Below are 14203 nucleotides of genomic sequence, written 5' to 3'. Positions count from 1 at the left end.
TCCTCCCGCGGGGGTTTCTGAATGCTTAGAACCCGAAGGCGCTCTGGTGGCCCAGTAGGCTGCATGTGGTCAGCAGTTCCAAGCCACCAGCCCCTCTGCAGTAGAGAGATGAGGCTTTCTTCTCCTGTGAAGAGTTACAGTCTCAGAAACTCACAGGGCAGTCCTACCCTGCCCTGGAGGGTTGCCATGAGTTGGAATCTACTTGATGGCATGTTATAACCCTTTGAGACCTGGGAGGTGCAAGCAGTTGGATTTTGTCAGCACAGCTGTCATGATGCCGTTTGTGACCTTCACACTCCAAACTCACTGCCACCGAGTGGATGCTGGTTTCTAGCGACCCTCTAGGGCAGGGTGGAACTGTCTCTGTGAGTTTCTGAAATGGCAACTCTTCACAGGAGCAGCTGGCGGCTTGGAACTGCTGACCTTGCGGTTAGCAGTCCAACAGGGAACCCGCTGTGCCCCCACCGTGCCCATGACCATAGCAGGTTGTCATCTGTGGCTGATTTTCCCTCAGCGCGACTCAAGGCACACCCTTTCCTGGGTCATGAAATGCCCGTCTGAGCGTTACTCAGCCAGCTGCTTGTTTGTTTTTCTTAATCATTTTATTAGGGACTCTTACAACTCTTATCACAACCCAGCCATCCGTCACTCTGTCAAGCACGTTGGTACCTTCATTGCCCTCAAGCTGTTGTTTTAAAGCCTTTTTCCTCCCCTCTTTTGTAGCGCAAGAAAGGCCTCATACTGCTGGATGAATATAGGGTGCCCACCCTGAAGCTGGTGTACACGCTGACTGTCCCTGAAGCCACGGTGAAAGACAGCGGGGACTACCAGTGCACGGCCACCCAGGCCACCCGGGAGGTCAAGGAAATGAAGAAAGTCACCATCTCTGTGCATGGTACAGGCTGCTTCCTAACCCGTCCCTTGCCCGCGCCGCCCGGAATCCGATGGGTGGTAATCATGATCTCATGGAAACCTCTTCCCATACAGAGAGAGGATTCGTTGACATCCAGCCCGACTTCAGCCAGTTGGAAACTGTCAAACTGCACAAGGTGAAGCATTTTGTGGTGAACATAGAGGCCTACCCTCCCCCGACCGTCTCCTGGCTGAAGAACAACCTGACGCTGATTGAAAACCTGACGGAGATCACCACCGACTTGGAAAAGGTTCAGGAGACAAGGTAAAGACGGGCCCTCCCTTGGCGTGGCTTTGCTGCTTCTGGCGGGGCCCGCAGAGACCAAGGCGTGTGCGTTTGCCTCACCACCCAAACCAGAAGCCATTTCTGCCGGGTTCACAATCCAAGCTAGGGCGTGGTTGAAGTCGGGTCTCTGGAAAACTAACATTGCCGTGTGGTGCCGGTTGTGTTAGTGTGGGATGATAAAAGCAAAGAGAGGACCGCTGTGCGCGAGGCCGCCCGCAGGGACACATCACCCCGGCTTCAGCGAACAATGGGAGCAAGGCTTTGAAATTGGACTACCTTGTTGTCTGTCCGTCAGACCCCTGAAATCACTGTGGTTACGCATTGGGCTGCTAAGCGCAAAGTTAGGCGTTTGGACCCACCAGCCAGCTCCAAAGGGCAAAGACAAGAGACCCTCCTCTCCTGCAAAGAGTCACCGTCTAGGAGAGTCACAGGAGCCGCACTGTCCTGCCCTGTCCTGTACGGTTGCTCGGGGTTGGCATCGGCTTGGCGGCAATGATTTGGGTTTGCTTTGGTTGCCCATACCCGGGCGTAGAGTGGTGATTGCAGTTGCCAAGGGAATTATCACATAGACAGTGTGTGAAACGAAGCTCTGTGGATTTAATGGGAAACGCGCTTGCTCCCATCATGGCCGGTGTAGGAAAGAGGAGAGCCTAGTGAAGTTCCTGTAGGCGAGAGCACACAGTGGTTCATTCCCGCCCCAGCCTTTTGTGCCAGTAGACGATTCTCCACATCTTAGCAGGTGGTGAAAGTCTGAATGAGTCACTACTCGGCTTCCATCTTCTCTTCTATAAGGTGCGGTTCAAGAGACCTATGTCCTGAAGACAATGGATTAGGCCCGATGCTGTTGTGAGGTCTCATATGGTTGTCAGTCATGGTTAGAGCCTGAGCATCGGAAGTCTCTCTCTCTCTCTCTCTCTCTCTCTCTCTCTCTCTCTCTCTCTCTCTCTCTCTCTCTCTCTCTCTCTCTCTCTCTCTCTCTCTCTCCAGCCACTGTAGCTGTGGCTCTTGGCGGGAATCTCCAAGAGGTGGAAGTTACGGAAGAGGAGTAACACTGCTCTCACAGATCACTTCACCGCAGGGTTTGCTTGCTTGCTTTTCTGGATGGAATTCCACGAGTCATCGTGGAACAGCACCTGAGAAAAAGGATTCTCTGACCCGCGTGAGAACAGTGGTGGAAAAGGGAGCAGAGGCTGAAGCTGGAAGGCCGCGGAGGAGCTGAGCGGCGAGGGCACACGGAGAGGTGGGCAGTGCCAACCCTCCCACCGACCACTGTGAGACGGCGAAGGGCTGGTGTTGCTGGCACAGCCCGCTCGGCAGACGCTCGGGTTCACGTGTGGCTGCAAGTCGTCATAAGCAATTGTGAAAAGACAAGCTCGCCAACCGAGGGCTTCTGGGAAAGTGCCGGTGGAAAGGGCACAAGAATTCCTTCAGCATCAGTTGGTCCCATTTCCCTTAAGAACTGGGAGGCGACCCAGGACAAGCAATATGGTTGGGGCCCCGCCTTCGTGGAGTTCAAAGCCATTCTTCCCAAGGGCCACCTCTCCGCCCTTCTCCTTGGCATTCAGTTCTTCTGTCACACAGTCCAGCAGTTTGATTGAAGAGCGTTGTGCAGTCGTCACCATGATCGACTGTGGAACATGTCCTTTTTTCCCACACCCATAGCTGTTAGCCCTCCAAGTCCCCAACCTCCCCTGCCTGTCCCTAGGTAATTACTAGTCCCATCCTGGCTCTGTGGACTTCGGATACTGAAGAAACATACAAAACAAAATCAAGAAACGAACCCCAAACAAAAACAAACAAACAAACACAACCCTCACAACAAGGACAAAAGAAAACGGAGGAGAAACCTTGATTGAAAAGAGATCATGAAATATTAAGAACTAGAACAAATCCAGAGGAGGTCCACAGGGAGATCCAATGACAGGCATTTTAACCTGCGCCTGTCCCCGTGGCCTCTGTGAACCGAGAGGAGGGCAGGACAGGACGGGGCAGTCTGTGCAGTTGGAGACCGCGTCGGGGAGGCACTTCGAGGATGCTCAGGCCTGCAGCGTGCTCAGTTTGGCGTTGCAGAGGGAAAGCCAGCCCACTGCGCGCTCAGCTTGGATCCCAGCGCCTCGGCCTCTTGGGCACGATGCTTTTCCATTTCCAGGTGCTTCTCAGTTGAGCCTCCTCAATGCGCTCACCTGCAGTTCCGCTTCACTCACGTCCATGCAGCTGATTGCGCCTCCTCGTGACTGTGACCGACGGTAGAGCAGCGCCATAGGCTTTCCCAGGCCGTCAATCTCCACGGCAGCACACAGCCTCCTCTTTCTGGGAGAGGCTGGTGCCTTCAAACCGCTGCCGGCTGTTGGCCTGAGAGCAGCCGCTTAACCACGATGCCAGTAAGGTTCCTTAATCTCACAGAAATAACCACCAGCACGTCCTGTGCTATCCGTACAGCTGTCCGCGTCCGCACATAAGGGGTGGACGCAAAAGGGCGTCGTCAGTCAAAGCCTTAGTCGACCCCTGGACCACCGCTCCAGCCCCGCGCCTCTCTACCCCCCCCCCCCCCGCCCCCAGGCCAGCCATGCTTCCCTTCGTTCCTGTGAGAGCTGCCAGAGTTTCCTTTAAGTAAATGCAGCGGGTGGAAACGCCCCGTCACCAACCCCGCTCCGTGTCCATGCCCGTGTGCCTGTCTCCGGGCCGTCCACTGTGGGACTGAGCCGCGCCTGCAATGCAGCTCTGTGGGGACCCAAGTAGCTCTTTAAAGAGCAAACGTTCCGAGTTTTGCAAGCGGATAGCACGGTTTTACTGTCACCTGGAAGTCAGAGCCGATTGTTCTTGGAGCTCTGCCAGCCGTCCTCAACTCCTGTCTGCCTAGTTTTCTGTGGTTGTGACTGAAATGTCGATAAGTCATGTGGGAAAGGTGCTGAGACTCTCCAACAGGAGACGCGGTGTCCCCGTCACCCCCTCCCCCCGCAAAAGTGCAGGGGGAGTGGGTGCTTTTTGACTTTTCACAAAATGTTAATGCCATCGTTGTTGCGATGTGTTTAGCTAATACTTGTTGAAGCAAAACGTTCTTTTCTTTGAAGGTATCGAAGTAAGTTGAAGTTGATCCGTGCGAAAGAAGAAGACAGTGGCCATTACACCATCGTGGTTAAAAACAAAGATGATGTGAAGAACTATACTTTTGAACTAATAACTCAAGGTATGTAAAGGCCATGGGAAGACACCTGGGACTTGGAGAACCAGCGCTTTTCTGTTAGATTGAGGGGAATACAACACGGTAGCGGGGGAAGCGAGGATGTTGACCATAGCACTCTTGAATTTGTGACTTCAGATAATTCGGGGAGGTTCTGGGATCCTCTAGAACTGCCTGGGTGGAGAGGCCTCGTCTCTAACATCTTCCTCAGCACCCATGTCTCAGGAGGACACCTCTCGCTCTGGGATGAGTGAAGGGAGTGCTTATTGATCTTGGTGGCCATAGATTGTTCTGGAGAGTTTGACCTTTTGCTTAGTTTCCCTGGTAGACCTTGTACAGTGGCCCTACCCGTACGGAGTGTCCAAGCCTATTTGTGTGCAGGCTTAGCTTCTGTTCCTGAGTGCCTATGTGTGCCGAGGGCTGGGCTCAGCTGCCCATTGAGCGTGCCCCTCACGACCTTGACAACTGGTTTTAAACATACTCTTTAAAACTTCACGTCGTTCCACGGATCTACTTCAGTAATTGTTGTGTCCTTTTATACTTTAGCTGAATCCCTTCATTGAATCCCAAACTGTCATATTAAGATTTTTAAGAGCCTCCTTGCCCTGGAGCCGAATAACCACAGAGTTTTTCCTTTCCTCACTCTGGATTTGAAATATCTCAGGGCACCCAGTCCAGAGGTGGGTCTGTCCTGGTTAGAGCAGCTTTCCCCACGCAGTCGCTTTCTGCCCCCTTAGTGAGGTTCCTTCGTCTGTAGGTTGGTCTGACACACGGACAGGGTCTGAACTGGGGCGCCCCATTTGCAGTCGCCGGCGTTCTGGGGCGTGAACGCTTCAAATCTGACTTCCTTCAACCTCTTCCAGTTTCCTCCTCCATTCTGGACTTGGTTGATGACCACCATGCCTCTACCGGGGGACAGACTGTGAGATGCACGGCTGGAGGAACCCCTCTTCCTGACATTGAGTGGATGATTTGCAACAATATTAAAAAGTACGGAAACCACCTTTCTTTACTCCTTTTGCGGCCAGAACGCTTCTCCGCGGACAGGAAAGATCTCAGCTGCGCTTTTTCTCTTTGGCTGCTCCCCTTTGGTGTTCCCCAGCACCGCTCCGTTGCGATAGAGTCGACAAGCTGTGTGGCTCTCCCTTTTAAAGTCGACCATTCCCTGGCTTCTAGTGTATTATGGAGTCGCACAACCATCACACAACCAGGTTCAGAATACTTTCATCGCTCCCGAAGACCCCCTTCGGCTATCACAGCCCCAACCAACCCCTCAGCCGCTGTAGCCATCTCTATTTCTCTATTACGACTCTTCCTATTAATCCACCTTGAGTCTGTGGTCACCTGTGAGTAGCTGCTTTCCTTTTCCACCATGTCTCGAGGCTCACTGCTGTTCTAATATATACCAGTGTCCCCTCCTTTGTCTGGCTCAGTAACATTCCATTGTACGGCTATACCACATTGTTCATGGACAACTGGGCTTTTGGATTATTTCTACCCTCTGGCTATCGTGAACAGTGGTCTATAAACCTGTTTTCATTTCTCTTGGGGATGTTTTTAGGGGCGGACTTGCTAGGTCATATGCTAGGTCTATGTTTAACCTCTTTTAAAATGTATCATTAAAAATAATGGATTGCGCATCAAGAGCAAGCTCCCCGAGCAGCCGTGCTTCCCCTCTGGTAGTGTGTGCACAACTTGTTCCGTGGCACCAGCTGCATTTCCCCGGGGCGTCAGCGCACTCCTGCTGCCTGTCCTGGGTTCCGCAGTGTCCCTGTGTTCACCCACGTTTCCTACCCAGCCTGCCTTCTCAGTTTTGCTTTTGAGCAGACACTGCCCTTTTGATCTCTTAGTTGCTCAAGGGGCATGCTCCTCTTGGACTTGGCCTGCAGCTCCCATTACTGCGGCCTGAGGTGGGGTGCGGAACACTTTCAGGGAGCTGGTGTCAGCATGAACAGGGTGGGGAGCAGGTCTCGAAGGATCCTCTAGACCAGGGGTGTCACACTGGGGCCTGCGGGCCACACGCAGTCCCCCAAGGTAATTTTTTGTGGCCCACGATGCTCTGAAATAATATGAAAATAGAAAAATTTGTTATGAAGAAAAGAGGGCATAGGGGAGATTGAAGCAATAGCGTACACACAATTCCCCATTAACCCTTCAGCGACTGAGGTGGCCCTTGTGAATCTTGCCTGTTGCACCAAATGGCTGCGTTTTAATTGAGTTCGAGTTTGAATTGATGGATTTTAAGGATCCCTGTTCTGAGACATACTATCACCCACATTTTTAGAGGTGTGGGGATGGGTTGGGCTCCTAACTACAAAGCCAGTAGCTCAAGCCCACCAGATTCTCTTTAGGAGAAAGACGAGGCTTTCTACTCCCTTAAAGACTTACAGTCCCAGAAACCCACGGCGCCCGTTCTGCCCTGTACTTTAGGGAGGCTCTGAGTTGGCATTGACCCGATGGCAGTGGGTTTGGTTTTTAACCCATATTTTTACCTCACATCCCCCGGCGGCAAACACCTCTGCTTCTATTCAGAGTCGTCACTAGACTGGCCTAGAGCATCAAGAAGAGGACCTGTGTACCTGCCCACTAGCTCCTGGCTCCGCCCTGTCTGGGCGGGAGTCTGCTTCTTCCCTTCCCATCCCTCGGCCTTCTCGACTGGGCGGGGCCGGGCTGCAGCGTGGTCAGTCCTGCAGGCTGACAATTGGCGGTGTTCACAGCCTTGACTTACTCCTCCAAAGGCTGAGTGAGCCTCCTCCCAGAGCTTAAAGGGACAAAAAAGACCGAAGTTTTTATTGTTTAACTTAAAAAAATTATTTTATTGGGGGCTCATACGACTCTTATCACAATCCATCCATTCATCCATTGTGTCAAGCACATTTGTACATTCGTTGCCACCATCATTCTCAAAACATTTGCTTTGTACTTGAGCCCTTGGTATCAGCTCCTCATTTTATCCCCTCCTTCATGAACCCTCGATAATTTATAAATTACTATTATTTTGTCATGTCTTACACTGTCCGACGTCTCCTTTTCCCCACTTTTCACTGGGAATCAGGTGCCGGGGTGCAGAAGAGGTTATCAGTTTTATATCCAACAGTTCAAAACACATTTTGTTTCAGAGGGGCACCACTGTGATCCCCCCTCCAAACCCCCCCACGCCCCCCCTGTGCTGCCTGTTTCCAGTCCTTCCTTCCTGATCTGAGCTCTGTCCTTGAGCAGAGGCTTCTGCTAAGCTATGTCCTTATTTGAACACGGGGGTGAGTTCCCTTCCAGACCTGAAGGTAGCTGAGGATGTATGTAGGCGCCGTGGGCACGGGATGGCGCTGGAATCTAGGTCTTATCACTTTGCCAGAGGACAGCTCCAGTCCAGGGATGGGGGGTGGAGGGGAGAGGGATGAAGGGAAGTGTCCTGGGTCAGAAGAAAGGGTGCCAGGCTTTCCCACGTCCCAAGCAGTGGGGACATGGTCGGTAGCTAAAGTTAACCGTTGAAATGTTCCGTTTGGCGACTGGGTTAAGACTTTGGGTTTTCAGTGTTCTTTTATTGAACCAGTCTGTCTTCATCTCTTGTGCATTAAGTCACAAACTCTGGACCGCTCACACGTAGCTTATTGGTTCTTTGGGTGAAGGACCAGAAAAAACATGCACAAAAAGTATCTTTCTCCTGTTTACCAAGATTGCTCTTTAATTCTTTTAAAAAACAAAATGGTTGTAGATATAGATGTCATAAAATTTGCCATTTTAACGGACATGCAAGCGTACAGTGTAGACTTCTGTGACATCAATTACGCTTGCAATGTGTGACCGTCACCACTCTGTCCCTGACATTTTCAGTAACCAAGTAGAATCCCAGTCTCCCTTAAGCAGGAACTCCCCACAATTCTGTTCATCGCACCCACAATGAGAACGTGAACCTGCCGCCACCCTCAGGTTCTCGATTGTTCTCACCTGACGTGGACGCCCCTTTCCTCCCCCAGATGTAATAATGACACTTCGTGGACCCTTCTGGCCAATAACGGGTCCAGCGACATCAGCGAGGTCCGCTCTCCAGACAAAAAGACCGTGGAGGGCCGAGTGACCTTTGCCAAAGTAGACGAGACCTTCGCTGTGCGGTGCTTGGCTAAGAACCTCATCGGGAATGACAGCCGGGAACTGAAGCTGGTGGCTCCCAGTGAGTTGTTCGATGGCTGAGTCTCCAGCCAAGTCCCGCCACCCTCAAGTGGAACCTGGCCTCCCCACCAGGGGGCCAGACAGGCATGGGGTGCCCCTCTAGGGCCCACTCTGGGCATCAGGGGTCCAAACCGCCTCTTGCAGGGGCTCCTTCGTCTCTTGACCATCGTATAGCCTGTTCTCTTCAGTCTAGCCTTCAGGTGTGTGGAGGAGGGGGATGGGAAAATCAGCACCCCAGCCTGTGGCTCTCCACAACCATAGAAACAGGTTAAATAGTCCTAGAGGAAAAAAAAATCGTGAAAGTCCACAGCAGCGTAACCACAATCCAACCTCTCCAAATAATGGCATGTATAAAGCCGAGGCTTCTGAACTTGTACAAGCCATCAAGTTGGCTCCCCTCTCCAGCTGACTCCGGGTGTGTCAGGGCAGAACTGCACACCACAGGCTTTTCAGTGTCCGACAGTTCCTCAGCCGATTTCCAGAATTTTCTTCTAAGGTACTTCTCGGCAGGTTGGGACCTCCATCTCTGATTAGCTGCTGAGCGCATGAACCATTTGCACCTCATAGACACTCCTCCGAGGAGCCCTGTTGGCAGAGTGGTTACAAGTTGGGCTGCTAACTGCATGGTCAGCAGTTCAAAACCACCAGCCGATCCATGGGAGAAAGAGGGGGTTCCTCCTCCTGTAAAGAGTTAGAGCCTCAGAAACCCAGGGGCGGCAGTTCTCGGCCCTATTGGGTCACCGAGTCAGCACTGAGTTGATGGCTGGAGGTAGACCTCTTTTTAGAGCCTACGCTCAAATTCACATTTTGTCCCAAAGGTGCATTTTCAGAACTTGATGAGAGAAAGTAAGGAGATCCTCTGGGCATCTGGTCTTTTTCTGAAAGCAGGGCGAGAGTGGAGGTTTCGTGCAAACAGCTGTTTGAGCGATGGCCTCACCTGTCCCTGTAATGAGCCAGGCTGCCCTCCCCCAGCCCCCCACCTCCATCAGTGAGAGGGCCCTGGCTCCCCCACGAGGCCCTTCCCCCACCAGCTCTCTCTCTCTCTCGCTCTCCAGCTCTGCGCTCGGAGCTCACCGTGGCCGCCGCCGTGCTGGTGCTGTTGGTGATTGTGGTCATCTCACTCATCGTCCTGGTTGTCATTTGGAAACAGGTAGGTCTTCTCTCCAGGAACTCAAAAATCCTTGACGTCCTTGAGGACAAGGAGACTGGCGCCTAGGTTAGGGCTTGGCACAGAGAAGGAGCTAGTTTCACGTTAGATGTGATTTGTTGGACGCATGTTGTTCAGTCCTGCTGGGCCCACAAACTTGGCCGATGCAGTTAACTGAGCTTCGGTGCCTTTGAATTTTGGTAAAACTCAGCAATGTGACCTGTCTTGATCATTTCCAGAAGCCGAGGTATGAAATCCGTTGGCGTGTCATTGAATCCATCAGCCCTGATGGACATGAATATATTTATGTGGACCCCATGCAGCTGCCTTACGACTCAAGGTGGGAATTTCCAAGAGATGGACTAGTGCTTGGTAAGTTCTGATTCAGTTTGCTCTCCTAAGACTGCCCCCAACCTCTTTAAAAAAAGGAGGGAAAAAAATTGTGTGTTTGGTTTAGATGACCGCTCAACAAGGCCACAGGCCTTGTCCAGCAGCACTGGTTACCTGCTCCGCAGTGCATCACAGCCTTCTATTTTCATCCTGGTGGTTCTCTTCCTTTCAACTAGTTTCCCTCTCACTGACCATTGTCTCAGGTAGATTCGTTTGTTTAAAGGAGCATCCTACTCAGAGATGGTATTTTTTACTCTGTGAGTCAACTTGCTATATTTAGCTAAGAGGTGATCTCGAGGGCTGGTTTCAATTCAAGGCTTAAAGAACCCCAGGGCACCAGTTTTGGGGAGTCTTCCCATCTCAGCTGGTTCAGTAAGTCTGGCCTGGTTTTGGATGCTGCGGAGAATCTGATGTCTGTGCCACATTGCCACGTTTTCCTCTCATTCTCTCACGAGTCACCTAGTGTGGCCCTGAGCAAAATGGCCAAGGGTTCCTCTGGACGTGTACGTAAGTGATGGCAGTGTGTGTGAGCCTGCAGAGGAACCAGGACTCTGAGCTGTGCTTCTGAAGAGCCCAGCCATTGAAGTACACTCAAAGAAATCAGTTTCAGTCTTAAAGATGAGTTAATTGGCAGAAAGAGGATATTGGGTTGAACACACACACACACACACACACACACACAGAATCTGAATAAAGTATGTACTTGAATTAATTTAAAAAACAAGTTTGTTGGATCACTGCAGGGATTTTTAAAAAACAATTCTGCTCCATAACAAATTATAGTGAAAGAAAATTAATTGCACAAAGAGAGAAAGAGATGAGGAGGCAGCCTGGCAGAGGCACCCACTGAAGTGGCTTAGCCTTGGAAAGAACACCAATGGAAATGAGATGCGTATCTGTGACTAAAAAGGAATGGATAATAAATGAATGAAGACACCCACAAAAGATTCTGATCCAGCTTCTTTAAATCTCTCGCTCTATATTTAGAATGTAGAATATAAAAAGTACAGGAAGATTCGCAAAGTTTACAAAAAATAAAGTCAAAACAACCAACACTATTCATTACAAACATTTTCAGTATGTCAATCATGGGTGGAGACCAAGTGCGAAATACTTTTAGTCCAAGGATATGAAAGAAGTATATATTATTATGATTTTCCCCATTGCTTGGCTAAGACAGGTGCACGTTAGCGTGAGAGCTTGTGTGCCCATGGCTCTCCTAACGGTGTGCACTGGGAAGGATGCTAACTTCTCTTTCACTCCAAAGTAGAGGGGAGCTGGAGTTTAATTCTTCTCTGAGAGTTAGTTAGGGGTCCTGGTGGTGTACTGATTATGCACTGGGCTGCTAAGTGCAAGGTCAACATCACCAGGCAGCACCAAGGGAGTAAGATGAGGTCTCTAGTCCTGTGAAGAGTTGTGTTCTCGGAGCCTCACACGAGCCATCTCAACCTGGCCTATAGGGTTGCTAAGAGTCAGAATAGACTCAATGGTGGTGAGGTTTTGGGTTCTTGGTTTTGGTAGAGAGTTAGTTAAATTGAGCAGCCCCCATCCCCCAGCAAAAAAACAAAAATCATTCTTGCTGCTCCCAATTTAAGATCCTGATCCCAGGGAACTATGTCTGCTTTCAGTCATCGCTACCCACCCCACCCCCCCCCCACACTCCCATCCCCCTCTGGTTCACAACCAGGAATTCACTTAGAGGACTTAAGATGCAATGCACCAGATGGCAAGAAAGGAGAGGACTCCTAATACCCCAATAGGCACTGTTACATCATGCTGAGCTTGCATATCTCCTCTAGAGTCCTGGTAGCATAGTGGTTAAACATTGTACTGCCATCCGCTTGGTCGGCAGTTCAAACTCACTGGGCTTTCAAGGGCGGTGAGTTTGGTGTTGGTTCTGTGTATCCCCAGGTTGCAGTTACATCTTTCCAGGTTGCTTTTCCAACAATGCAGACAAGCAAGCAGAGGCCATGTCACCCGCCGGGGTCCCTTCCAAATGGAGTCTTTCCCCAGCCTGTCAGTGCCCAGTGAGCCTCAAGGCAGGAGACAGCAGTTGGATTCGTTTAGTACCTCCCATCAGTGGCTCTGGTGGCCTCCCTGTAACGCGCAGCACTTGGAGTCAGCAATGTTTTGAATGGAAACATCTCTCCAGAAGTGAAGGATACAGAAAGATGCCTCCATGTTTGTGACAAACCGAAGGGGGGGGGGCAGGGGGCGGGGCTTGGGCCAGAGCCACAGAGAGTAAATGCCAAGCAGCCAGGATCTGGCTCAGCCGGGAGATAGTAGAGGGAGTGCTCACACCAGGGATGGGCTCGCATCGCCCCCACTCCCCGCTTCTCCGTCCGTGTTTGCCTTTCCCTTGCAAATGTTATTTGACAAAAGCAATTACACTAATTTCCTTCCCTGTGGGCTCAATTCTGTTTTTGACATGATGACTTGGAGGAATAATTATGCTTACTCAATGCAGGAAACACACCCACCCCAGCCCAGCTGTGCGCCCAGGAGTGCGGCAAGGGGAAGCTGAGGAGAGGAATGGAGGCGTTGGCTCAGGCTCATAATGGTTCTGTTTCCTGCAGGTCGCATCCTGGGCTCCGGTGCGTTTGGGAAAGTGGTTGAAGGAACAGCCTATGGGCTGAGCCGGTCTCAGCCTGTGATGAAGGTAGCAGTGAAGATGCTAAAACGTAAGAGTCTCTTTCCTGGGAGTTTGGAACTGGGAGACAGTAGAGCAAGCGGTTTAAAAATCCCATTCGAGGAGCTGAGACCAAGGGCTCAAGTTCAAAGCGAATGTTTTGAGAATGATGATGGCAACATATGTACAAATGTGCTTGATACCATGGATGGATGGATGGATTGTGATAAGAGTTGTACGAGACCCCAATAAAATGATTTAAACAAAAGAAAAAAAGGTATTTGCAATGAACGTTAAAAAAAACGATATAAAAATCGCACTGTTCCCACAGCTGAAATAATAAATGCCAAATTTAGGCAAATAATAAATGCCAATTTTGACTGGAGAGTTTGTGTGTACCTAGGCGGCTTTGTCACTTAGGATCTGGGAGTCCTGGTTGTCAGGCGGGCTGCTCACTGCAAGGCCAGCCAAGTGAAGCCACCAGCCACCCCAGGGAGAAGGATGAGGCTCCCTCCTCCGGTAAAGAGTTCCGCTCTGGGAAACTCACAGGGCAGCTCTCCCCTGTCCCAGAGGGTTGCTGTGAGTCCGCATGGGCTCAGGGCAGGAGCCACGTTGGATTATTTAAGACTGTGCTTCTTGCTCTCTTGTTGGAAAGGCAAGGCTTTGTGCTTTCCATGACTGAAGTTTTCCTCAAAGCAGTGCTGTCATATTGACTGCCCACTTGTGGCAGCCCCAAATATCCCAGGGCAGAACTCTCCCCTCCCGCAGGGGTTCCAATGGCTGGTTTCTCACTCGTCCAGCATGGCCTTGCTTTGGGCGGACTCGAACTTCCAATCTTCAGGCTAGCGCTGGCTGAGCACATGAATTGCACATGAACGGCTGGGGACACCACCCGGAAAGACTTTTTTGCTAGGGGTCAGACTCAGTGCCGCCTGCTTCTTTCTATAGACTCTTGGTAAATAAAAGGATGTCTAACAGAATCAGCCACCTTATTGGCTCTTCCTGAGAATGGGACACAGGGGGCTCCGCTGACCCTAGGGCGGATCCGTTTCTTCCACAGCCACAGCCCGAACCAGTGAAAAGCAAGCTCTCATGTCGGAGCTGAAGATCATGACTCACCTGGGACCACATTTAAACATCGTCAACTTGCTGGGAGCCTGCACCAAGTCAGGTAAGCTGGCAACCCCCCCGGGGGGCTTTTCCGGAAGAACCTCTGCTTGTGCCCATCATTGAACAGGTTTGTCACTGCCGCTCGCTCTCCTCCCCTGAACGTGTCCGTGGGTCGCGTGCTCCTTGAATGGAGTTCACTGACTTCCATGGAGCTGGTGGAAGCTCTTTTTAAAAATTAACATCGAAAGCGATTGTGCTTTCGGTGAAAGTGTCTAGAGTGAAGGAGTTTTCCACTCAATGATGTGTCCGTGTCACTGCTGTGTCATGTCTCACAATGATGTGTCCGTGTCATGCCTCACAAGACGTCCCCACTGCCACCCT

The 14203-nt window shown here is 51.1% G+C and overlaps 1 protein-coding gene across 7 annotated transcripts in view; it reads left to right on the top strand.

The window, feature by feature from the left end:
• PDGFRA (platelet derived growth factor receptor alpha) overlaps positions 1-14203 on the top strand; it is a 51391-nt gene that overhangs the window by 20360 nt on the left and 16828 nt on the right. For all 7 annotated transcript variants that reach the window (XM_075544305.1, XM_075544304.1, XM_075544303.1 and 4 more), the window contains exons 6-14: positions 724-895; positions 988-1177; positions 4270-4385; positions 5243-5369; positions 8354-8547; positions 9602-9696; positions 9933-10065; positions 12660-12764; positions 13773-13883. In XM_075544305.1, the coding sequence (XP_075400420.1) occupies positions 724-895; positions 988-1177; positions 4270-4385; positions 5243-5369; positions 8354-8547; positions 9602-9696; positions 9933-10065; positions 12660-12764; positions 13773-13883 (1243 nt within the window). The remainder of the gene's footprint in view (positions 1-723; positions 896-987; positions 1178-4269; positions 4386-5242; positions 5370-8353; positions 8548-9601; positions 9697-9932; positions 10066-12659; positions 12765-13772; positions 13884-14203) is intronic.

Source organism: Tenrec ecaudatus, chromosome 3 (assembly GCF_050624435.1).
Source record: "Tenrec ecaudatus isolate mTenEca1 chromosome 3, mTenEca1.hap1, whole genome shotgun sequence".
Taxonomy (NCBI): Eukaryota; Metazoa; Chordata; class Mammalia; order Afrosoricida; family Tenrecidae; genus Tenrec; species Tenrec ecaudatus.
Note: the sequence above shows the minus strand (reverse complement) of the source record. Positions and strands in the feature narration are given on the sequence as shown.